We start from the raw sequence: 26,428 nt of genomic DNA on the forward strand, positions 1-26,428 counted from the left end.
AATCTCGCTTCCAGTTAAGACACACCATACAGCTGCATCAAATCAAATATTAAGCTGACCATTGTGTGGGATCACAAGACTTTTTTCTGGAAAGACAGCGCTTTGGCTCTCAGGTTGCACATTCCGGACGCTAACAGTGCAGAGGTGTGTTCTGCCCCTGGGATTCACAGATTGACTCCCAGCCACGTCACACCTACTTGCAGCAGCAGGAAGCTCACACACACACACACACACACACACACATGCACAGCTCCGCAGACGCGCCACACACACATACATACATGCACACACACTGTTTGAGCATTTTCACACACACACACACACACACACACATTGTTTGGTCATGTTCACTGGCCTGGATGGTTGGCCTGGCCCCCTCTCCACTTGTCACTGAGTGGGGATCACCCATAATAAGCTGTTGATGTAGTTATTAACAGAGAATAGAGAGTCAAATATATAGTGCCCTGCTCCAGATGTGTTATGTTGCTCGGGAATAGCATGCAGAATGAGGAGGAAAATCATTCTGGAAGAAATGTTACTCACCTTAACTGAGCTGTCTGCCTTTTTCAGCAGGGAGAAAAGGGAACTAATTAGTAAAAAGAAATGAAAGAGAGAACAAAAGAAGTCTCTTGCCTGCATCAGACTGGCCGGGCCGCTTTGCTTTGACCTTGTGTATGAAACGTTTCTTCAGAGTGCTGAGAAACCTGTCTGCGGTGCAGCAGAAGAGGGAGTGACCGTCTATACACTCTTCCCAGAATGCCCGAATGCCCTTTGACCTGGGACCTGTAGGCAGTACTGAGACACAAGCAGATGGGGTTAAGACCTCCTAAAGACCACCTGGAGCTCCATAATTTTACCCCGAAACTGCTTGATTCCATAGAAGGTGCAACAGTGCCCTTAAAGGCACTGTTGTGTATTATCAGTTCACCATCCCTGGAGATTACTATTCTCTACCTCCTCATGAGAGTCTGCTCTGAATGTAGTCTTTTGCATTTAGAGGGTTTTTCTCTTTAAGGCTTAAGATTGCAAAGTCCTTCCCAGAAAGTGCTTGTCAGCGGAAGCCTGTTTGAGTGCCTCAGTAATGAAATGAGTCTTTGTATGCAACTAATTTTTCTATTTTGATGAAGCACAATACTCCAAACCAGAGAGAAATTAGTAACAGATGAAGCAGATTAATCAAATATTGTAGCTCTCTCTGGTTGCTATAGTTTCCTTAGTGTGATCTGCTCATGATCTGACTGATAACAGAGCTAAAGGGTTCCTTAGGTCCTGGTCTCTCATGATCTGACTGATAACAGTGCTAAAGGGTTCCTTAGGTCCTGGTCCCTCAGAGATAGAGACAAGTTAAAATTCTACTTCTGATTCTACCACTCACTTCATACGTCTTGTCCATCCTTAAGCTAATGCTCATGAGTACACTGATTACAGAAGTTTGATATAAGTTATGTACAAGTTAAATACGAGCAAGATGGGGAACATCTGAGCATGCCCAGGAAATAAACAGAAAACACTGATCTAATTAAAATTCAAAGAGTCCTTGAGTGACTAATCATTCAGAGAACTAAGAGTGTGGTGTAAGAGCTGACAGTAAGCCTGAGACACTTACAGTCAGATATCAAGAGCTTGTCCATCTTTCCCAGTGACAACTTGACCATTTTTTCAACCACATCAGTTTGTCGAGACAGTTCTTCTAGAATGTCCTTCCGTACAGCATCAGAATCCGACCGACTCAGTGCCTGCCAACAGAATTGGCACAGTTCCAGAGCACAATGTTGTGAACTTCTGAAGTAAACAAGTTTGAGTTGAGATATCCACACACATGCAGTAATAAGAACATTAATGCCTGTTCGTGGTGGATCAGGTTTTTACCCTCAGCAGGACCATGCAGACGCCCAAGTGGACCTCTAAGGCCTGGTCCAGGCTGTGGTCCCCCATGCTGAGTGGCACCTGCTGTCCAGGGCTTTTCCTGCCCCTGGAGGTACGGCCGTCTCTCTCCATGGCCGTGGAGGAGTCCTGAGAGAGGAGACCCAGACTCCTCAGGGTGTTCTCCTGAAACGTACTGATCCTTAAAAAAGATGAACATTTGTCTTACATTTTTCACTTCATCTTTTGTGGGCCAATGTTTTGATAGATTGTCATTCCACAGAGACTGAGTCACTGAAGAAGATACATGGACATCTCCAAATACTTCATTTCCATACCTTTGACCAATAACATAAAATTCTCTTGTTTAGAAACACAAATCAGTGACCATTTATGAAATGAAATGAGCTGCGGTTTCAAAAATGTCCCATACTCTCGCTCATTACATCTGGACATGTTGATAAGGTCAGACACTCTTCATATCAGTCTTTGGCAGTTCTACTGTGGCAAGTCATTTACTTTGAATATCATATTTCTGTGACAATTACTGCAAACTCAGAGATAAAATGATTCAGCCACGGTGCAGAATGTAATCAAATGTGAGGCCCACTGAAGTATTTATCAAAACCAATTACATTCTGTGACCCATGCAAAAAATACAGATACAGATTAAAATTGTAAGTAAACTAGCCTGAGACTGTTTGATGACTGCTGCTTTGGGAAACTGTCTGTTTATCTGATATACATCTGTTCTGTCATCATAGACATGTTTTGCTTTGTAATAGACTGGTATGTCCATAAGGGGGAGCTCTGGCTCCTTACGTTTCCAATCCTTGACTCAGTGACACCAACCCCACACTGACACAGGCTGGCATGTCGGGAAAGCAAACTGAGTTTAACCCAACCATCACCTTTACCCAGTAGACCTTTGCTAGGATAAACCAACCACAAAATCAAGTTAAAATCATTTTAGGAGCTTTAAAGAGGCTTTGATATGGCTGCTCCAATTTAATTAATCTCCACAGGCCAGAGAAAAAGATTAGGCAACATCTGACACCTCAAAAAACTCACAACTGAGGTACATCATCGTGTCTTTACAAGTATTAATAACCTTATATGTTTTCATAACTTATCAGTGCCATAATGTTTCAATGTTATTTTACTAACAGCATTACAGTATTGCTCCACATTATTTCCATCTTACAGAAAGGAGCTTAAGCTTGCTCATAATGAGGCTAATGACCCACTATTACTGTTTATGTTAATGAATTTCAGATAAAGACAGTGTCGAATGTCTGACTGTGTTCTGAGCAGTGCTCTACAGGGCTGTGGAGCTGACTGAAGACCCACCCCGTTTCCCTCAGGCTCATACTGCCCATGCACGACACCTCATCTGCGTTAAAGTCTGTGGACAGGAAGTCAAAACTGCCCAACACCTCCTCTACAGCCAGCGTCTCTGTGGAGGAATTCTTCAGCGACTCTAGGTCATTCTGAGGAGAGTAATAAAAACCGATAAATAAAAGCAGTTACACTCTCTCGACATTTGATCTTTGGGATCACCTTTGGGGTGACACGCTCACCTTTAGGATCTCGTTGAGTCGCTGTATCTGTTGGTCCAGTCTCTTGAGCTCAGGCTCGGTGAGGGTCGTGTTCTCCAGGATGTTGTCCAGCTCTCTCAGGACCGTACTCAGTGTCAGAGCTGCTGCCCTCATCTGAGTGCCACTGACTGCTGGCTGCACCGGGACCTTCTCCTCTGACAGCACCTCCCCAACCGGCCCCGTCTCCTCCTGCCCACCTGTCACAGTTCTGCTCTGCACTCCCTCATCCACCGTCTCTCTGTTCTGTTTCAGAATGTCCGGAGTGCTGTAACGATGGAGCATGAGTGTGGAATCATGCTGGTTTCCGTCCAGACTGGGGCTGGGATCGGCGGACCAGTCGTCAGCCTCATCCTCCAAGGGGGGCTTCAGCAGCTCCTCCCCTGGGGATGTGTCTGAGGGCGTCTCCGGGGAGATGTGGGAAAGGCTCCTGCTCTTGTATGTGTGAGGTGTTAGGGCTGGGGAGCAGTCAGACAGATAACTGAACAGAGACACCCCCCGCATGGGTCTGGAACGCAACAGGAGGGGGCTGTCAGCATCCTGCCACTGTCGCATCATAGACTATTCAGGATAGAGAAGACCAAACACAGCATTTTATTCATTACGGCAAAGAGAGGGAAAGCAAAGAGCTTTGCACTATGCACACACTACAAAATGCATTTAACATGTATACACACTTCATGCACTATATATAATGACAGTGATATATACACACTAAGTACACGATGTATGATAACTTTACTACATACACTTGATATAACATAGTTTATATAATAATATGCATAATAATGTATAATGTGTGTGTGTGTGTGTGTGTGTGTATGTGTATGTAACACTGGCTCAAACACACTAAGTACCATAAATATACTAAAAATTATATATACACATTAAGTACATTACATATGTAACAACACTAATCTATGCACACTACATACACTATATGTACACTGCCTGGCCAAAAAAAAGGTGACACACTCTAACATTTCATTGGACTGCCTTTAGCTTTGATTATGGCATGCATTCGCTGTAGCATTGTTTCAATAACCTTATGCAATGTCACAGCATTTATTTCCGCCCAGAGTTGCACTAATTTTTGGCGGAGACTTTGTTGATGACGGGAGAGTCTAACCATTTCATAAAGTCTTCTCCAGCATATCCCAAAGACTTTTAGTGCGGTTCAGATCAGGACTCTGTGGTGGCCAGTTCATGTATGAAAATGATTCCTCATTTTCAACAATTTGAACCCGATAAATCTTGGCATTGTTGTCGCGGAATATGCCCGTGCCATCAGGGAAGAAAAATTCCATTGATGGGATAACCTGGTCATTCAGTACATTCAGGTACTCAGCTGACTTCATTTTGTTGCCACATAATGTTGCTGAGCTTAGACCTGACCAATGTAAGCAACCCCAAATCATAACACTGCTTCCGTAAGCTCCAAATCCAAATGGCAACTTTTTTTATATATTTATATATATAGCGTATTGATATATGTGCAATCTATCTATCTATCTATCTATCTATCTATCTATCTATCTATCTATCTATCTATCTATCTATCTATCTATCTATCTATCTATCTATCTATCTATCTATCTATCTATCTATCTATCCAACAGTAGACATATGTATCATTGTTACAAATATGCTACAAACATTGTTATGAATGTATTAGCAGTATATTAGTGCTATGAGAAATGTGGAAATTTTGGGCTTGTAAGAGAAATAAAGTCATAAAACATTATCAGAATCACCATCAGCCCAGTGACAGAGCTGATGGAGTTCATTACCTGCCCGTCTAACTCCTCACGGGAGTCTGCAGAGCATGTTTGTGACAGGCCGATGTAAGGTCATGGAAACTAGCAGACAGGGTTGTTAAAAAGCCCCCCCCCCCCCCCCCACCCCCTCCCCCACCCCCCACGTAAATCACAGTGGATCCCATACACAAGGCACACCATCTGGAGACACATTCCTCAGCCATGTACAGTACAAGGGTTAATCAACATAGGAAAGAAGCAGCATTCCTGGGAAGATTTTTACAGTATGTCTGAGTGTGTTGGTATGTGTCTATGTGTGCACGTGTATGTTTATGTGCATGTGTGTGTTTGTGTTTCTGTGTGTGTCTACTTGTGTTCATTTTTCGAGAACCCAGAAATCATGGCAGACCTGCATAGCTGGCAAGGATTCAGTTTTCTCCCCAACTATTCAGCTGTTATGGGAAAAAAGTTCATTGTTACTGATAAGAGTGAAAATTTGACTTTAACATGTGACAAGTGAAGTGTGTTAAAAGTGAACGCCAGACATGATATGTGTGTCCAGAGAAACGTGACACATCTGGGGCTGTACCACTGAAATCCAAACCATGGACTGCACCTCTGTACCCAAAGACTCTGTCTGAAATAACATCTATCTATCTATCTATCTATCTATCTATCTATCTATCTATCTATCTATCTATCTATCTATCTATCTATCTATCTGTCTATCTATCTATCTATCTATCTATCTATCTATCTATCTATCTATCTGTGCATGTGTATATGTGTATGTGTACGTCTATGTGTGTGCGTGTATATGTGTGTGTGTGTGTGTGTGTGTGTGTATGTGCATGCATGGCATGTGGACTCACGATGAAATACTTCTCAGAGAAGCTGGGTGTGTTAGGGGGGGTCCAGCTGTAGACTGAGCCTTTCCTGCTGGGGAGGGACTGACGACTGGCGGACGACACCATTGGTTTTGTCTCTCCACTGTCAAACGGGCTGGAGAGACAGGCACAAAAAGAGTGTGAGATGGGGGCAGAAGTGTGGGATAGGGGTCAAATGAAACATACCAGAAGAGACCTCAGAACCGCCCAAATGTCCAATAGTTATACATCTGTCAGGAGAATGCTGATGAGTAATATTATTTTTTATGGGCAACTATAAGTCATATATCAAATCAACAAGTCCCATAAAAGCAAATAATAATAATAATAATAAAAAAAATCATATTTTAGAGGGTAAAGCCAAAGCCTATCTGTGAAACCGCAGACTTTAACATAAAATGGATGCAGATTCAGATCTATTCTGGAAAACCACAGCGCTCTTTCTCTGCCCTTGAATGCCACTGTGGTCTTCCACAAAAAGGACACAATCTGAATATGGACACTTGTAGTTTCAAGTTTCTTGTTCCCAGAAGGGAGAGGAAACCACTGAAGGTGTCTGCCTGCCCTTTTCCCAAAGACGATCTTCAAGGAACAGGACTAGAAACATCAGGCTCCTTTATTGTCATCGTGAGAAGAGAGCATTAAAGCTCCCTCTTTACTGAGCCCTGCAGGGAGCATTCAGACAGTCTAACATATGAGTGCACTGTCTTGTTTACTCTGACATCAGAAAGACACGGTCCGGACCGAAATTCTCAGTCAAACTAAGACTTAACTGACTAAGTTTAATTCAGTTCTTGGAATCTGAATTAGACCCTGATTTCCCACTTGTCCAGTGGATACAAATATAAACTGAACTTGATGAAATTTCATGGCATTGCACATCTCAGAGACATGTTATGTAAAATTTACTAAATGTTTACATTAGGTTGGTTAGTTGGCCATCAGATAAAATTAATTATTAGTTTGACTAATTTAACAACAATTTTGGTTAATGAATATAACTTCTAAAGTTAGCAAATATGCAATTTAAAAGTTTTATCACTTTTTAAATTTGTTGTCTGTGATTCACTTTGCAAAGTACAAGATATATTTTGAAAAATGTCAAAACATTCAAAGTGGCCAAACTGGGTTCAAAGTCAAGGCTTTGGTGGAATTCTTCAGTCATGGAATTCAATCCCAATTCTATGTTTTCAAAGTTTCTTTCCCATCCCAGTTTATTTCCAGTTCTTCACTTGTGATGGAATTGGTGATGTATGTTGTGTGTAGCAGAGCAAGCACTTCTGTTATTTCAAATGGCTTTCATATGGTCAGGCTGTCAGTTTGCTCCGTTCTCTGTGAGGAGATGGAGCCTGTGGTGTTGTGTGCAATTGCTTGGGCCTGGATGACAGAGACTCAGCAGCAGAGTCTGAATCAAGGAAACACTGCGCAGACCCCTGCATAGCCACGCCTGGGAGATGTGTTTCACTTAGCCAAGCTGTGAAGGAAAACCATGAAAATCCCTCCACCTGGGCCATGGAAAGCCAGAGAAATCTGAGCCCTGTTCTTGTGTGTGTGTGTGTGTGTGTGTGTGTGTGTGCATGTCTGTCTGTGTGTTTCCTTCTCTCTCACACACACACTTGCTCTCATTTTTTGACTTTCTGTCTATATCTCTCTATCTATCTCTATATTTCTCTTGCTTGTTTATTTCAATATATGTAGAAATACAGATGGATTTTCTTATAGATTTTTACATCCGTCAGTGTTTGAGAGCAATTGAGTCAATGGTGTAAATGCGTGTGTGTGTGTGTGTGTATGTGTGTATGTATATGCGTGTGTGTGTGTGAGATTTGATGAATAGGTTTTCTCTCTCTCTCTCTCTCTCTCTCTCTCTCTCTCTCTGATCAGCTGTTTTCTCTCTCGGCTGGCCTGTGTCTCAGTGACACTACAATGCTGTATGTTAGAGTGAATATATCAAGTGCTGTGAGATTCGTCTGTGTGTCACCTAACCCACAGTAAATGGAGAATGAAACTCCTTGAGAAAAAGCAACAGACTCAGTGATAGTCCACAACAGCTGGGCGATATAGCTTTTCACTCGGAGGATTTGCACGTCCAACTAAACTAGGCCAGGACAGGGTATTTATCATATGCACTTTTTTTCTCCAAGTGTTTGGAATTTTTGAATAATGATGAACCACAAAACTCCTGAAATGGACACATATCTAACTGGCTCCAGTATCAGTCAGTAATAGTGTTGGAAACATGTTCTGAATGATTTAGTATGTCACTGCAGAACTGTAAATAATTTTGGTAAACCCCAGGTAATTAGAAATAAGCTTTCAAAAACACTTTTTTTTGGCTTATTCTATGTGGTACTCCTTAATGTACAGTAAGACACTCAAATACCATTTATTGAAACGCTTCCTAATCCTGCTCCTAAAAACTAATAGCACTGCACATTTATTTACAATTTACAATTTGGTATTTGGCAGACGCTTTTAGCCAAAGCGACTTACAATAGGTGCATCAGTCAGATTCCTATTACCTCATGAGCAGAGATCACAATAAGACTGAGCGTTAATTTGCCCCTTCGTATTGCGCCCCTGGAATACATTTATATACCTCCCCCTCTAATTTACAACACATTTATATCCCCCCCTCTAATTTACTACACATTTATACCCCCCTCTAATTTACAACACATTTATATCCCCCCTCTAATTTATAACACATTTATACCCCCCTCTAATTTACAACACATTTATATCCCCCTCTCTAATTTATAACACACTTATACCCCCCCTCTAATTTACTACACATTTATACCCCCCCTCTAATTTATAACACATTCATACCCCCCTCTAATTTAGAACACATTTATATCCCCCCTCTAATTTATAACACATTTATAACCCCCCTCTAATTTACAACACATTTATATCCCCCCTCTAATTTATAACACATTCATATCCCCCCTCTAATTTACAACACATTCATACCCCCCCTCTAATTTATAACACATTCATATCCCCCTCTAATTTATAACACATTCATACCCCCCTCTAATTTATAACACATTTACATCCCCCCTCTAATTTATAACACATTTATATCCCCCCTCTAATTTATAACACATTCATATCCCCCTCTAATTTACAACACATTTATATATCCCCCCTCTAATTTACAACACATTCATACCCCCCCTCTAATTTATAACACATTCATATCCCCCTCTAATTTAGAACACATTTATATCCCCCCTCTAATTTATAACACATTTATAACCCCCCTCTAATTTACAACACATTTATATCCCCCCTCTAATTTATAACACATTCATATCCCCCCTCTAATTTACAACACATTCATACCCCCCCTCTAATTTATAACACATTCATATCCCCCCCTCTAATTTACAACACATTCATATCCCCCTCTAATTTACAACACATTTATATCCCCCTCTCTAATTTATAACACACTTATACCCCCCCTCTAATTTACAACACATTCATACCCCCCCTCTAATTTATAACACATTCATACCCCCCTCTAATTTAGAACACATTTATATCCCCCCTCTAATTTATAACACATTTATAACCCCCCTCTAATTTACAACACATTTATATCCCCCCTCTAATTTATAACACATTCATATCCCCCCTCTAATTTACAACACATTTATATCCCCCCTCTAATTTACAACACATTTATATCCCCCCTCTAATTTATAACACATTTATACCCCCCTCTAATTTACAACACATTTATATCCCCCCTCTAATTTACTACACATTTATACCCCCCCTCTAATTTATAACACATTTATACCCCCCTCTAATTTACAACACATTTATAACCCCCCTCTAATTTACTACACATTTATACCCCCCTCTAATTTACAACACATTTATATCCCCCCTCTAATTTACTACACATTTATATCCCCCCTCTAATTTATAACACATTCATATCCCCCTCTAATTTACAACACATTTATATATCCCCCCTCTAATTTACAACACATTCATACCCCCCCTCTAATTTACAACACATTCATATCCCCCTCTAATTTACAACACATTCATACCCCCCCTCTAATTTATAACACATTCATACCCCCCTCTAATTTACAACACATTCATATCCCCCTCTAATTTATAACACATTCATACCCCCCCTCTAATTTATAACACATTTACATCCCCCCTCTAATTTATAACACATTTATATCCCCCCTCTAATTTACAACACATTTATAACCCCCCTCTAATTTACTACACATTTATAACCCCACTCTAATTTGTAACACATTTATACCCCCCCTCTAATTGACAACACATTTATATCCCCCCTCTAATTTACTACACATTTATACCCCCCTCTAATTTACAACACATTCATACCCCCCCTCTAATTTATAACACATTCATATCCCCCTCTAATTTATAACACATTCATACCCCCCTCTAATTTATAACACATTTATATTTCTCCCCCCTTCAGTTTACCAGATTACACGTTTTACATCTCTCCCCACTCTAATTTACTGGATTACACCTTTTATATCTCTCCCTGCTCCAATTCATTGGATTACATGTCTTCAATTTCCCCAAGCTGTAATTCACTGATTTAGGCATTTTGCATCTCTCCCTGAGAAACAGATGTGTTAGTCACTTTAGCACATACAGAAGTGTCAGCCTCCAACAGCAGGAGAGCGTATCAGTGCATCGGACACTCTACACACATGTTTCAGATGGAATTTCCTGAGTATGCCTATTGTATTCCCAGCTCTTTTCTCTCCATTCTGTATAATAGTGTGTGTTTCTGAGGGAAATGTAATCAGGTCACCTAGTCCACTCACTTCCAGACAACTTCCAGCTGTAGCTTGATGGTACCCAGTTCTGTGATGTCCACCACCATTATCTGTGGCCGCGCCATGAAGAAGTCTGCACTTTTACACGTTACCATGCCAACCAGAATGGAGCCCAGCCCCTTCACCTCTGTCACCTTGGGGAAAAAAAAACCACACCATTGCCTTGGTAAACATTTTTGCCTCTTTTCAAACAGTTGCTCACTGTTTTCATTCAGCCATTGGTGCCAATAGCTGTGGGCCAGTTTTGCTCAAATGGGCTACATCATATTTGTTGTGTATTTTCAAAAAAAATAAGAAACATGCAAAAAAGAAAAATAATAAAAATAAAGTTCTTTTCCTTTATTTGCACACATTTATCAAGCAAGTATAGCAGAACCTGGCTAACAGTGGCACAGACTTCTCTGGCTGTCCGCTATTAACTGAGCAAATGGTTACACACATCGCTGAGTACTTATACAAGTCCCATTAACCAATCAGCTGCATTTTCCACAAAATGACTGTAACTGCAAACCAAAAAAAAAAAAAAAAAGCTGCAACAATACTCACTTGGAACATGTATTAGGCAAAACTTAGCTCTCTGAAGACCAAATGTGTTTTCATCTCTACATTAGACTGCCAACAGTAAAACCTTGCATGGTGCTAACCTCCTCTACTTTAGATTGCCAGCAGTAAAGCCTCACAGGGTGCTAACCTCCTCTACAGAGGTAAGTATCACTCCAAAATTTAACATCATGTTCCTCACTCAAAAAAGCAACTGATCATTTATTTTAGGCCATTACTTTGTCGGCATGTACTTAACATATACTTCATGAGAGTGAATAGATCTGTCTCTCTCTCTCTCCTCTTGTCCAGGACGTTTACCCACATAACCTTCAGATAAAACAAAAATTCTTGAACCAAAATATAAGCCAGGAACCTTGGAAGTCTGGCAAAATGCTGACTGGTTAAACTCCACTGCAGTTGCTCCTTCCTGGTGTGTGAAATGTAATCCATTTTATATATGCCAGCAAGTTTGAGCACAAAGACCAGGAAGCTGGCTGTCATCACATACCCTATAGAGCAGGGGGGAGGGGGGGGGGATCTGGACAGGAAGTGATGTTTGCATATGTTTGGACAGGTGTGCTCACTTTTATCTCAAAGTTCTCATGGATATGAGGGAGGAAGACCATCTCCTCTTCATCCCATGCCTGTTCATCATCTGTCTGGATCCGACCTCGGATTCTCCACCTTTGTCTTCCCAGTTTAATCAGCACCTGTTGACAGACACAGACCTGTGACATCTGTACACTGTATCCAGTTACACTGCCTAAAGATGTGTGAATGTGTGTGAATGTGTGCGTGTGTGTGTGTGTGTGTGCGTGTGCGTGTGTGTGTCTGTGTCTGTGACATACGCAAACAAATGCATGCATAGACACACAAAGACACAGACACACACTCTTACACACACATGCACGCTTACACACACACACACACACACACACACACACACTGCACTACAGTATGCTCAGTCGTCTTCTGGATGAATTCATTGTATTCTGTGTGAGGTCACTGGAAACTGATATCACTGCTAATATTGTACTAAATATGCGCTTTCCTTTTTCTTTAACCTGCTGAAAAACAGTGATACTTCTCAAAGACCCCTGTTTCTTTTTCTCTAACATGCTGAAAACAGTAACATTTCTCAAAGACCTCTTTCCTTCTTTCTTTTTTTTTAAGTATTGATCTACACAGATTAATTTGGATTTCATATAGCCTACTATGTGCCTGTGTAAGATGTTCTGTCAAAGCACTTACCTCATACTGATCTCCAGGGCACAGTCGAGCAAAACCAATTAGTCCTACGAGGAGAAGCAAAAATGAGTGATGAAGAGGACTGAAAAGAAGACAAGTTCAGGCAGAGGCAGGGGAATTGTATAAAAGGAGGGGTAGAGGAGGCAGGTGGGAGGTGAGTTAAGAGGGAAAAGAGGAAGAAAAATATTTTGCTTTTACCTTTCATCTTTATGTGTAACTCGCCCAGCAGGATTTCCAGTTCAGTCTCTATAACACTCATGTCCTGCAGGCACAGAGCGAAGTGGCACAGGGCGTTAGAACCACGACTGACCAACACTACTCACCATTCCCAAACGCTAGCCGCACGCTTCTCAGCCCCAAGCCAGGATGTCTGAGGAGCATAGACATCTTTCTCTGACAACACTTTAGAATCGTGTCAGATTGTCTTTGGTTGGGACTAATTAGTGAGTTAGTGTTGAGGAGTTGATGAGAATTAAAAGACCCAGTGTGTGATGAGATTCTCAGTCTAATTAACTGCATTAGAAACTACATTAACAAGCTCATTCCACAAACACACCATGCTCTGATAAGGCATATGCATGAGGTTATGATGTATAATAATAGGAAAACAATAAGACTGCTCTGGAACAGCCTTAATTCAGAGGCATTAGTGGGCAGCTACTGGCTTGATAAGGCATTTTATAAATGTATTATATTCACCCCATCCCCATTCTAAAGTGCTATAAACCTTTTTATTTGGTTAAATGGACACTTCACATGTGGGTATTCATATGCAACAGGAGACTATTGAATAGATAGGGAAGTTACACCCTAAATTATTAGCACTCTTGAAGAAAGACAAACCAACCCCAACAACAATGAGGACAACAACAACAACAAGTACAATGACAACAACAACAAAAACAATGGATCTTTATGCTTTAGGTCAGTGGATGTGCACTGGGTCATTTGTTGTGAATTGGCTACTTGGTGTGCTTTGGCCATTGCGTGTGCATTGATCAATGGGTGTGTTTGGTCATTGGTTGTGGTTTGGTCATTGGGTGTGTTTTGTCATTGGCTGTGGTTTGGTCATTGGGTGTCCATGGGTCATTGGCTGTGGTTTGGTCATGGCTGTCCATCAGTCACTGGCTGTGGTTTGGTCATTGGATGTGTTTGGTCATTGGCTGTGGTTTGGTCATTGGATGTGTTTGGTCATTGGCTGTGGTTGGGTCATGGGTGTCCATTGGTCATTGGCTGTGGTTCGGTCATTGGGTGTGTTTGGTCATAGGCTGTGGTTCGGTCATTGGATGTCTATGGGTCACTGGCTGTGGTCTGTTAATTGGGTGTGTTTGGTCATTGGCTGTGGTTTTGGTCATTGGGTGTCCATGGGTCATTGGCTGTGGTTTTGGTCATTGGGTGTCCATGGGTCATTGGCTGTGGTTTTGTCATTGGCTGTGGTTTTGGTCATTGGCTGTGTTTTGTCATTGGCTGTGGTTTTGGTCATTGGGTGTCCATGGGTCACTGGCTGTGGTTTTGGTCATTGGCTGTGGTTTTGGTCATTGGCTGTGGTTTTGGTCATTGGGTGTCCATGGGTCATTGGCTGTGGTTTTGGCATTGGCTGTGGTTTTGGTCATTGGGTGTGTTTTGTCATTGGCTGTGGTTTTGGTCATTGGGTGTCCATGGGTCACTGGCTGTGGTTTTGTCATTGGCTGTGGTTTTGGTCATTGGCTGTGGTTTTGGCATTGGCTGTGGTTTTGGTCATTGGGTGTGTTTTGTCATTGGCTGTGGTTTTGGTCATTGGGTGTCCATGGGTCATTGGCTGTGGTTTTGGTCATTGGGTGTCCATCGGTCATTGGCTGTGGTTTTGGCATTGGGTGTCCATCGGTCATTGGCATTGGGTGTCCATGGGTCATAGTGTACTTTAGTAAAATACCGGCCCTAATTTATGACGCATTTGGTAACTTATCTTTATACCATTAGCCAGATTATTGAGGTTCACTCTGTAGGACAGAGATGAGCTCAAAGACATAGATCATTAATGCAATTATGATTTAATTTAGTGATGTTCTTTGAATATTTTAACAACAAAATGTTTTTGAGAAAAGCAGTATTACCTACCAGATTAAATTATATTGTAATAAAAGAATGTAACTGTCCAATTTAAAATCTGTATAATTCATAATTTCTTTTATTGATTTATTGACTACTAGAAACCTAGTTGGTGATGTTTTTGACAGTAGACTATTTATAAAAGGAGGTGAATGGAGAGGTTGGTGATGATTTTGGTCAGTGGACTGTTTATAAGAGGAGGTGAATGGAGAGGTTGGTGATGTTTTTGGTCAGTGGACTGTTTATAAGAGGAGGTGAATGGAGAGGTTGGTGATGTTTTTGGTCAGTGGACTCTTTATAAGAGGAGGTGAATGGAGAGGTTGGTGATGTTTTTGGTCAGTGGACTCTTTATAAGAGGAGGTGAATAGAGAGGTTGTTGATGTTTTTGGTCAGTGGACTGTTTATAAAAAGAGGTCAAGAGAGGAGATGAGTGAGGAGGTTGTGTAAATGTTGTCTGGGTTGTGAAATGTCTTGCAGATTGACTTGGTTCAGTCATGTTAGAGAGACTCCTTTTCCTCATATCTGATGCATTTCAGATGAATTTTCATGAAACCTTAGTAAGAGACTAAAGCAATAACATTTAGCCGACCTCAACATGCTGCATTCCTTTAAAAACAAACACATGCTTTATTACATCTATGCACGAACACTGTCAGCCAGGGACATCATGAGTACACACTGAGCAATGTTCAGTATGATGAATAAGCACAAGATGAATTTAATTTGGCTTAATTCTCAGTTTCAGACTCATAAATGTTTACTTGAGCATAATGCGTTGTTCTGCAGGATCTGTGCTCTCACATAGAAGTAGAAAAACAATGTGTCATTCCACAAAACAAGCTGCCTCAGTCAGCCAGAGATAACAAAAGTCAAAAAAAGTCCAATAGGAGAACAGCAAAGGGTTACTCCTGTACAACCATCTTGATTTTTGATTTAAGTTAACCAGCTAACGGAGAAATCCTGCTGAGCGGTATAGCCTCCAGGTTTAAACATCCATGGCTTGTGTTTGTCCATGCCTTAATGGTTTTTCAAAGTGTGTTTGTATATAGCCAGGCCAGGTGACTTTAGGATGGTGATACACTACCTCCAGAGCACACGTGGTACGTGTTTTAGGTGTAATAAGTAATGCAGTAATAATAAGTAATAGGAATAATGCAGCTGATGTGAGTCACTTTGGGTGCTGTGCACCATTTCACTCATTCAGTCTCTCCATAGCTGAGTGCCTTGGATCTCTATTTTTTTTGTTTTGTTTTGTTTTGTTTTTTTACATGTTCTTTTCCTCTTGGGTTTACACTAACAGAAACCCCAATTGTTTGTTTATCCTTATTTATGGACTACCTGCTTCCAGAGCACACCGAGCTACTATCCCCCCACTGGCCCTCTGGTGTGTCCTTTCGCCTAACTCTGTGTTTTTTTGACCAGATGTCTTATTTGAGATGTTTGGTTTATGGGGCTCTGGACAGAATGTGTGCTGAAGTGCATGTCCGGTGTTGCATGAACTCGTTTGCCTCATGTGTCTAGATCATGGCGGTGGATTTGTTTATACTGGTGTGCTTTAACGGGGAAAATATGAATGATTGTGACTTTATGTGATACTAGTGAACAATAGATAAACAGAGGGGAATTTCTTTTCTCTTTACTGTGTTTCTACACCATGGCTCAGCAATCATCTCTGAGAAGAGCTGAATTTGCAAAAGATTTCCTGCCTGCACTGCTCTGACAGATGTGATCCTACTATCCAGGGGATCATCAGAGGCTTGATTAGATATTGGGAATGACTCACATGGTTTTGATTAGGGCTGGAACAACCACTGATCACCGAAGAGCTTCTCTGCCGAGGAAAGTTTACTGGTCGTGGAAATATAGACACATACAGAGGTGTTGTATGTGCAGGAGTTTCTGTTTCTGTGTGTGTGAGAGTGTGTGAGTGTGAGTGTGTGTAAAGTGTGTATTCAGACTCATACCTCCAGGCTGTGTCTGTGGTTGCGACTGAGCTCTAGCAGGCTCTCTCTGGAGGCGCGAGATGACGGGTAGAGGGAGAAGGCCCTCTTCATGTTCACAGCTCCCTGACACAGCCTCCACTGGATGCAGTACGTCTCATACAACTCCTCCACCTGTCAGTCAACAGCCAATCTCTTATCTCCGCCCTCAGTTAGACAACTGTGTGTTCCATGGTACACAGAACAGACACTCCAGCAATAGGCTAGTATCACTTTCTGTAAACACTCTCTCCACATAGTGTGTCATATATGTAAATATGATGTGTCATACACTGTCCACAATGTGTAAGAAAACACATCATAAACTCCTCATAAACATTTGTTCCTATATTTATGTAACCTTATGATTAAACATCACAGTCGCCTTTTACATTACAATGTATCAGATGACAATCCTAAAGTGATGACAGTCCGAAAGCGATTGTTGACAGTTTCTGAATGAGGACTTTACTTAAAGGGGATGGGTGCCAATAACACCATGTCAGTGCAGGAGTAACCAATCACCTGTTGACACTGACTTAAGGGTTAGCTGTTAGCTGCTTTATACAGTGAGAATTAGGAATGGTTTACAGAGCATCTAAAATTATGTTCTGATGGGAGGACTACACAGATAGGAGACGTTACACAGGAGTCCAAATTTCCATATTAAACACAGTTAAAATCTCTCCACCAGACCAGTGGCTGTGGTTTTACTGGGTTGGTTTTTATAGATTTAGGAAATAAGTGTTAAGGTTGAGTAAGCACCTCTTTCAGTCAAGGTCTCTGAGATGAAGTATTGCTGTTTGTCATAATTCACTCAAACAGTTTGGAGCTCTTGATAAAGCTGGGTCTAAGTAAAAGTGAACCGGATAAGGAATAAGGAACAAGTACTTGTCCAGTCACACTGTTAGAGGTCCATGTAAATTTTAATGGTCCAGTTTAAGCGTTATGTGTGTAATATAGTCACTGACTGTGTCACCTTGCTGATATGAAACTCCAGTCTGCGCACATATCTCTCCAAAGCTCGAATCTCCTGTGGGTCGAAAATAGACGCTTTATTTTATAACTGTTAAAATCAACTCTGTATATTTGATTACTTTTTAAATAGTTTCTTAGATAATGAAAACTCATGAGAATGTTTTGTTTTGTTTTGTTTTGTTGAGATGAAGTGCTCTGCTACAGCTTTGGAACGTGAAAATGAAAGTGAAAATGATGCCGATGAAAGCATCAGTGAGTCAGTGGGCAGTCTCAATAATCATACACTTACCTTTTCAAGATCATAGAAAAAAGCCTAAGAAATAAAGACAAATGAAAAATCATCAAACATTTCTACAAAGACCCTTGTGTTTACATACATGTTAAACTCTGTTTGGGATTCATGTTTTGTAAAAATCATGCTAAAGTATCAAGACATGTTTTGGTCAATATTTATTCACTGTAAAATCAATATATGTCAATCAATGCGTTATGTAAACCATATGAGATTAGATGAAATGAGATGTATGATATGTAGTGATATCTCTAAGACATATGATTGACCAAGTTCAGAATAATGACTTGAGATTTTATGATCCATTTACAAAAGCATGTTACGCATGTCATGAAAGATTTTAGATGTAGGCAGATGTTGCTTCTAAGCTCTGTTCTTGGATCAGTTTGATGTCTTAATTCCCAATGGTAAAAACCAGGATTGGGTTCAAGAGACAAAGGACCAGTTCAGAACAGTGTCCTGACTGTGTGGACCAGTGTGAATATAGAGCAGGTGTGAGTCTGAATCCTGTCTCACCAGTCTGGAGTTCCTCTTGGTATCTCTTTGCTGGGAAGACAGGAAGTCCAGTTCAAGTTGGTGCCCTTCCAGGTACTCCCTGTGAACACCATTATAATGAGACCATGTATGCTTATGATAAATATTAATGTGTGGAACATACATTTTACCACTGATTATTAGCTTGGGTTTGGCTATTTCACGCAAAACACATTTGAATTCAGCTCTTCAGCATGAAATGGGTCGAGACAACCTTTCATTATATTCTAGGCAGTATTTGTAATATATTTTTCAATGGTATAGTAGTTTCTTTGTGCATACGTACTTCAGCCCTTTCCTCAGAGCCTGAAAGATTCTGTCCACCTGTTCTGGCTGTTGTCCCCAGACACTGCTGCCAAGCCGAGTGGAGGGAGACATTCTTGGAGATCTCCCCGCGAAGACTTTGGTTCTGAGAGATCCACGCACTGATGAGGACCTGGGAGAAACAATCTGATCACTCACTGTAAAATCTGGAGTTCTACATGAAGCAGTCAAGATATCTGCAGGTATTCCCCTGTTGGGAATTTAATCTACAGTGTTGCTGGATAGAAAATAAGCAATGTTAGCCTCATAGAGCTGCAGAAGAAGGAGAATAAACAGATTATAAAAGCCAGACACAACCACATGTTCACCATGGGCTCAGTCACACAAACATCTGCGATCTGTCAGTCTGAATTCCTCCAGCTACACAACAAGGTGTTCACAAGACTGTTTGTCATTTGGTGACAGATGGTAACAACAAAATGTGTTTATGAAAGAGTCAGAGTGTAACACCAGAATGACCACAACAATATTTATGAAAGAGTCAGAGGGCAACCCCAGAATGACCACAACAATGTTTATGAAGCAGTCACTCCCTGGTCTTCCCTCAAGTACAGTGCTTTGGTACCAGATGAGTCTGGCAGACTTGGGAGATATGTCTGGTGAAACTGGTAAAACTCGTAAAACTAAAAGCTTTGAAAGGTAAGAGTAGGAAAGATCATTGTGTATGTATGTATCGAACACATTGTGAGTGATACTGCAATCTTTGCTCATCAAATAGCACAGAGATCCATGTTTCATAGTCTCTGTTACAACTTCATTAGATGTTGGCCTTGTTTTTAGGGTACGATGATATTCACAGTTAGAGAGATATTCATGAGGTAAAGGAACTTGGCGAATCAGCAACAAAAATAAACTCATTACTCAGCCACAGGAAATGCATTCCTCCCTAAGCTCATGGGTTGAGAGAGGATGTTCACAAGTTTCCCATTTTTCTTTCTTTTTTTTTTTTCTTTTTTTGACCAAATCCACATTCCAGTGTGCCGTCCCTCAGGTCCCTGGTGTGTGCTGAAAATAAACCATGTGAAATCTTGTCTTTGTCTTTTCACACCCACTACTCTGTCTCCACATGAAAGGCATTCCTGACATCGCAAACAGCATATAAACATGAACCATCAGTTTCTTTTTTTCTCTGTATATGAAAATATTCATATAGGAAATCTAGAGTACAGTGATAAATACCATTATGGACACATACACATGTACACACAGACACACACACACATACATACACACTCACACACACACGCACACATACATACACACTCACCCACACACGCACACACATACATGCACACACACGCACACACATACACGCACGCACACGCACACACACACACACACACACACATACACACGCACACGCACACACACACACAGGGACATAAAGAGTAAGATATGTGAATGATAAACACCTTTACCACCTGACAGGCAATCCTGATGCAGCCTGAAAGATCACAACACTGACTCACTAATTCACCTTTTTTAGTGAAATTATCTTCGATTGTTTCATGGTCAAACCTGACAGATTCAGTTGTGCACTGAAACAGGAATATGTGGTGTGTGCTACAGGGTGCTACTAAACAAGAGGTGACATTCAGTGGTGTCATTCAAATGCATGGGAACAGATTCTATCTAACTGTACAGTATAATGCTGCTCTAAATTCATAGATTAATGTGACAAGAGTAATCTTCAGATTAATCTTTATGTTTTTTGGTTAAATCTCATTCTTAATCTAAATCTCTGCTGTCTGTTATATCTTGACTCATTACAATAACTGTTTTTTTCTGAAGAATTCGCAGAGAATTTTCATTTGGCAGGAGAGCTGTAATTGAATTCAGATCTTAAAAAAAAAAAGCCAAAACAAAACAAAACAAAACATGTTGTTATTGCGACAGAAGAAGCCAACGTTCTCACGCTGTAAGCATTTAGCTAGAGAAGTCCTGCAGGGTTTCATCCGACTGACTCTGATAGTTTATGTTAACCTTACTAACACATAGGGAGATGCAGTATTTCAAACTATTCACACTGAACACACACACACACACAGTGCAGCTGTGCAACTTTACATAATCTAAAGTGAGTGCTGACAACTACAGGCCTCCTCACCTTTTGTTATGGGAAATATCCGACAGAATATAAGATGAAACCATGAAACCTTGCTTAGGTTTATGATTATGAAATTGCCAATAAATGTGGCAAATATATTTTAGTGAACTTTAACTAAATACATTTTCAGCATGGGAATGAGATGCAGACTCAGTCAGGACTTTTAGTTGTAAGGTTTACACTTATTTTTTTTTCTTTCTTACTCCGTTTATTTTTTCAGTTGTTTTCAGCTGCACTGGACAAAAATCTAACATTTTTTCCACAGTGAAATCCACACTGACCAATTCCCTCTGGCTATTCTTACAACAGAATTCAACCCAAATCCAGAACCTCATCTAAAGAATTAACCTGAGCAGAACCCCGATTGAGTACAGACATACTAAAATAATAAAATACACAATAAAAAACACACACACTCACAGGCACATGCACACACACGCCATACACAGTGACACACATAGCACACAGACATACATAGACAGACACACACACTGACCTGTGTCTGCCGCTGATGGTGCTGAATCCAGTGAAGGATCGACTCCTCTGAACCATGCCGCCCTCAGCTGGGCACTCAAACCGTAGTTTCACTGACATGCCCGTCCCAACACCTAGAACAAACACACACACATGCACAGCCCCGTAGACGCACCACACACACACACACGCACGCACACACATGTGCGCACACCACACCACACAGAGACACACCACACAGAGAAAAAGACAGCAGCTGAAATTGTGAATCATAAACTAGACTTGGGCGGCGCATGCCTTTACTGAAAGACACAGACACACACACACACAGCACATTCTCTAACATGACAAATATCTCTTACTTTGTTCCCTCTCTTTTCAAGTCATATTGTCTTTCCACTTTATGAACACACTCGTCTGTTCTGTGCATTTTTTTTCATTTGATCTCCTCTCCCGTGTTCCTGTCATTTTAAATGGTCCAGTCCAGTGGGAGCAGGGGTGCTAAACACTGTGTGTACAGCAGTAAGGGAACATTACCACGGAAACGCGTGGCAAAGCCATCTGGGCTCAGTCTGCCTCTATGTCTGCCAGGGACATTAAGGATGTATGTTTTATTGATCAGAGTAATGAATCAAAACTATTGGACAGAAATCCCACAGAGGACACTCCAAAGCAAGACTGCACACACTGATTACATGCAGCATCATGATATTTAAGTCAGGAGTTAAGGGGAGTTGGGAAAATGGGCTTGCAAATGTCGTCAAATATGCAAATATAGGGAAATATCCAGATACTTAGTTCAAAGACAAGTGTTTTGCTTTGTTTTGCTTTGTCTATTTGCTGTCTGCTTTTTTTTTTTTTTTAAGAAATCTTTAGCAGGAGTATTTCAATCAGGACTGTCCACATTACCCAAACATCCCAAGGTTCTATAACACACTCACAAGCACCTTCTTGTCCTGGAATATGAATTTCACACCAGTCTGAAATCCGCTGAACACAGAGGACTGAAGCTGTTTACAGAGGAAGAAAGGAGAGAGAGAGAGAGAGAGAGAGAGAGAGAGAGAGAGGATGGAGCGAAGACAAGACAGGAGGAATGGAGGAAAGTGATCAGCTGAGACATCTTGATTACAAACGCAGAAGAGAGAGAGCAATCTCTCCTGGGCAGTAAGTCATGTTCTGTTGCCTTACAGGAGGACCTGAGAGAGACACACGTGAGGAACTGCACAGGCCATAGCCCTGTCAGAGACTGCTGCAGCTGTGGACCAGTCAATCTAGACCCAAGCTGATCATTACAAATCCAGGCCAGCCCGGAGCTGCCCCTCTCATCTAATGCCAAAGGCAGTCTGTCTTCTTTGTGTAACTAACGTATAAGAAATATATAACTACATAGGTATATAACACATAAGGACTTTTAAACTCTTTTAAAATCTTTAGACTGCCTATTCTATGCAACTGACTTCAGTTGATCCAACCACAGAGACAAAGGAAATATATCTCAGAATTAGGACTCAGTTCCATTTAATGTGCTGTCAGAAATATCTTAGGCCAAAAGATAACGTGTGAAACCGACACATCTGGACGAAATTGACCCAGCATGCCAGCATGAGTGACTGTTATGTGCGTGCAGTGCTATATCTAAATATGTGTGAAAGGGAAAATTCCTCCCTTTAACTGTACTCTGTCAATGACACTGCAATGGGGAAAAGATATGGACAGGGTTGTAGAGCAAAAATCATTACCTCCTTGATGAGGTAAATAGTGGAATATCGCTTCAGCATGTGTCCGGATGCAAGTTTCAGGTTCTTGTAAATGTTTACATCCTCTAGTAAACAAGCGTGAGTTTTTTTAAGTCTTTAAAAGTAGCTCATTGCATTCTGTTTGGAACTCTGCCCTCACAGGTCAAAGTGAATCCCAGAGGGAAAATGGACTGTCTAAAGCACAGGGAGTCATTCTATACAGGGTCTCTAACAGACACGGCAGGGTTACAGTCATTTTTTTGCAGTGTCATCCTAGTTCAGCAGACATGTGCGACGTCTTAACAGTTGAGAAAATGTTCAAAGGTTGGAAAAATACGCGTTCACTCAAAATATTTCAGCTGGTCAGATAAATGTTGACAAAGGTCTAAACAAATGTTTACATTTGAAGTACCATATGGACAGAGGTTTATGAATTTAATACGATGCATCCTATGGTTTGAAACGTCTCTGTCACAGATGTGACATTTGAAGATCTCTTGAAGAACAGCTCATCAGGGATGTAGTAAATGTGAAACAGAAACACTCAATGCAATGCTCCTCTGGAATGCAGAACACATGGAGGAAAAGAGCAATCTTAATTACTCCTCAGAATCAGCAAAAAAAACAACAACAACAACAAAAAAAAAACTCCAAAGAATCCAAATCATCTGAGCGTTGTTAGCTCTGCCCCTAAGGACAATAGTCCCCCACATGGAAACAAGCCCTGAAGTGTGAGGGCGAGGGAGCCATCCCAAACATCTTCCACATTGCATGTATCACTCTGGACTGCATGGTAAATACTGTTTCAATAAAGAGCATTTTCTGACCTCTTCACACAAACTGCTAAGGGAGCTGAGTTTGAGATGTCCGTTTTCATCTCCCTCAGCGCTGAGAATTTTTGGATGAAGGGAGGAGAAGGGGAGGAGGAGGGAGGGGGAAGAGGTAATATGGGTACACGTGTGACAGAGGCCATGCAAATGATGTCTGATAGAGTTACCAAGAATCTTTCAAATCTACGTCAACCCCAGGAATCCGCCTCCCCTCCACGGGAAGAACCTCAGCAATTGGGCCAATCGAAATATTAGTCTAGAGATCATGTCCAACTTGACAAACTGCTTTGATTTTCTTTTTTTTCTTTTTCTTTTTCTTTTTTTTAATGTTACTTTGGCAGCATTGAAGGAAAACATTAAAGTGGAATGAATGAGTAGAGTCGCAGTCTGTTACTGCAATTCATCACTGCAGCGTTTGCTTGAGTTCAAGAAGGGCCAAAAAACTTCTGGGATCGGTAAACTAGCCCTCATGTCACAGCAGAGCAAGCGGAGGGTGTTGACACTTACCGATAACATTAATGATCGCGAGCTGTGAATATTTCCTCAGGAAAACAATATCCCTTAGCAATACATACAAACTCCTCTGACCACAGGAGATGAGTCAGATGGAAGCCAACAGAGAGCCAAAGATCAGAACCGGGCCAGAACACATGAAGCCCTGGATCCTGAGAAAGTGCCTTTATAATGACTGACAGGCAAACAGAGGCCTCTGTAGGCCAGTGTGTATCTCATTCTATGCACAGTAATGTTGGTTAAGGTCGAATGAATTTATACAGAGGTAATATTAGGAAAACTCATGAGAACACTAATACAGTTGACGCAAAGCAACGACATGCAAGGATATGTAAACTTTAAAACCATCATGTCTGTAAAGCAGAAAGTTTATTTTGAGCAAACAGAAACATTGTCATGGATAGAAACTCCCCCCAGTGACGGATGTATAATGGCTTTGGTGGATCATAGGAACTTCAAGTGTAATGGACGGATTTGGAAATGAATAAGTCAGTCATGGCAGAATTTCATTTCAATGATGTGTCTTCTTTGGCTTTTGCCTACTCTTAATGCTCATGTGGTTTTTGGATCCAAACACATTTCAGTGTCGGTCAGGTAGAACCTATTCACCGTTAGCTAATCTGTCTTAATCCTTCAGAAGAGGAGGATTACGGGTGTGGGGTTTAAATGAGGATTTGTCATGGCTTAGCGTCTGCTGCTAACTAAATTAACTTTCTCTCTCTGACCGTGCTTGCCACAACTTTCCAGCCTTAGTGATGAAAGTCATGGTTTTGGATCTGAAAGAAAGCTGAATGTAGATCTCTTTCTTCTTCTTCTCTCATTGTTTCCTGATTCTCGCCTCCTCTGTGTCTCTCTGTCTCTCTCTCTCTCTCTTTCTAAAAATGGACCCGTTAGTGAGTTACAAACAGGCAATGATAGGGTAGAAATGTAGAGTGAGTGTTATCAGTGAATATTTTGTTAGGAGTCAGTTAAACAATTAAATGATAGACATTTTTTAACCGCCATTATACACCTATTCGATCTGTCTGAGGGCTCATACCCTGGAACATGGTTGGGCATGAATAGTGCCATCTGAGGACAGAAAAAAACAACAACATTGCTCTTTATGCTCACAATAAGTCAGCATTTTGATCATCTGTAATAAACCCGTTACCTTGGGGACAGGTGTGGTGACCTGGAGGCATGAAAAATGGCTACATCATTGGCAACATATCAGATTCTGTTTCCATCCAATTAAACTCCAATTTTCATGTAAATACTGTGAAATCTAGACAGCAGTAACATGTCTGACACATTCAGTGGGAATGAATGGGGCTAATGCCCATGAAATTCAATAACTCACCTCTCATTTTCTGTTAATATTTTCTTGCTTTGGCCAGCCAGCCTGTTATTCATTTGTGTTTTTCCATAAGTATTGTGAGACAAGTCAACATTCCTCTGGCTTTTCATGTCAAATGCTCCTTAGTGCTATCAACAGAAAACTCCTTTAGGTTGTCTAATTCCTCACATCCCTCCACACCTTTCACAGGGAGCTAACTGCCGGTGCTCTCTGCTCCACAAGTGTGTTCCTGGTGGTGTGAGGGACTCTGGGTAAGCACACAGTTGAAAGTATGCTGCTTGTCGACCCTCTTTCTTCTCCAGACTAACCTGCAGCCTCACTCATTCATTCGCATGAAACCATCATCTTTTACCATGACAAACGTTAGCACATTGACACGAGCAAACCTGATGATGTAATGTCCAAAACAATTTGCTTCTGTCAGAGTCAACCAATCACTGAACAACCTTTAACCTTTAAAGACCCTGGATCCATTCAATAGA

The 26,428-nt window shown here is 41.1% G+C and overlaps 1 protein-coding gene across 2 annotated transcripts in view; it reads right to left on the reverse strand.

Annotated features, from left to right (window-relative positions):
- The window catches only part of ripor3 (RIPOR family member 3), a 41,017-nt gene that overhangs the window by 4,743 nt on the left and 9,846 nt on the right, over nt 1-26,428 (reverse strand). Inside the window, exons 2-18 of one of the 2 annotated variants that reach the window (XM_030780278.1) lie at nt 22,470-22,538; nt 21,551-21,662; nt 18,910-19,059; nt 18,606-18,684; nt 18,087-18,110; nt 17,799-17,852; nt 16,805-16,954; nt 12,951-13,014; nt 12,756-12,799; nt 12,089-12,214; nt 10,950-11,095; nt 6,088-6,217; nt 3,444-4,019; nt 3,214-3,353; nt 1,870-2,065; nt 1,607-1,736; nt 634-795 (exon numbers count right to left, since the gene is read on the reverse strand). In XM_030780278.1, the coding sequence (XP_030636138.1) occupies nt 634-795; nt 1,607-1,736; nt 1,870-2,065; nt 3,214-3,353; nt 3,444-4,019; nt 6,088-6,217; nt 10,950-11,095; nt 12,089-12,214; nt 12,756-12,799; nt 12,951-13,014; nt 16,805-16,954; nt 17,799-17,852; nt 18,087-18,110; nt 18,606-18,684; nt 18,910-19,059; nt 21,551-21,648 (2,269 nt within the window). In that variant the 5' untranslated portion in view covers nt 21,649-21,662; nt 22,470-22,538. The remainder of the gene's footprint in view (nt 1-633; nt 796-1,606; nt 1,737-1,869; nt 2,066-3,213; nt 3,354-3,443; nt 4,020-6,087; nt 6,218-10,949; nt 11,096-12,088; nt 12,215-12,755; nt 12,800-12,950; nt 13,015-16,804; nt 16,955-17,798; nt 17,853-18,086; nt 18,111-18,605; nt 18,685-18,909; nt 19,060-21,550; nt 21,663-22,469; nt 22,539-26,428) is intronic. The other variant, XM_030780277.1, reaches the window with a different exon arrangement.

This window comes from Chanos chanos, chromosome 7 (genome assembly GCF_902362185.1).
Source record: "Chanos chanos chromosome 7, fChaCha1.1, whole genome shotgun sequence".
Lineage (NCBI taxonomy): Eukaryota > Metazoa > Chordata > Actinopteri > Gonorynchiformes > Chanidae > Chanos > Chanos chanos.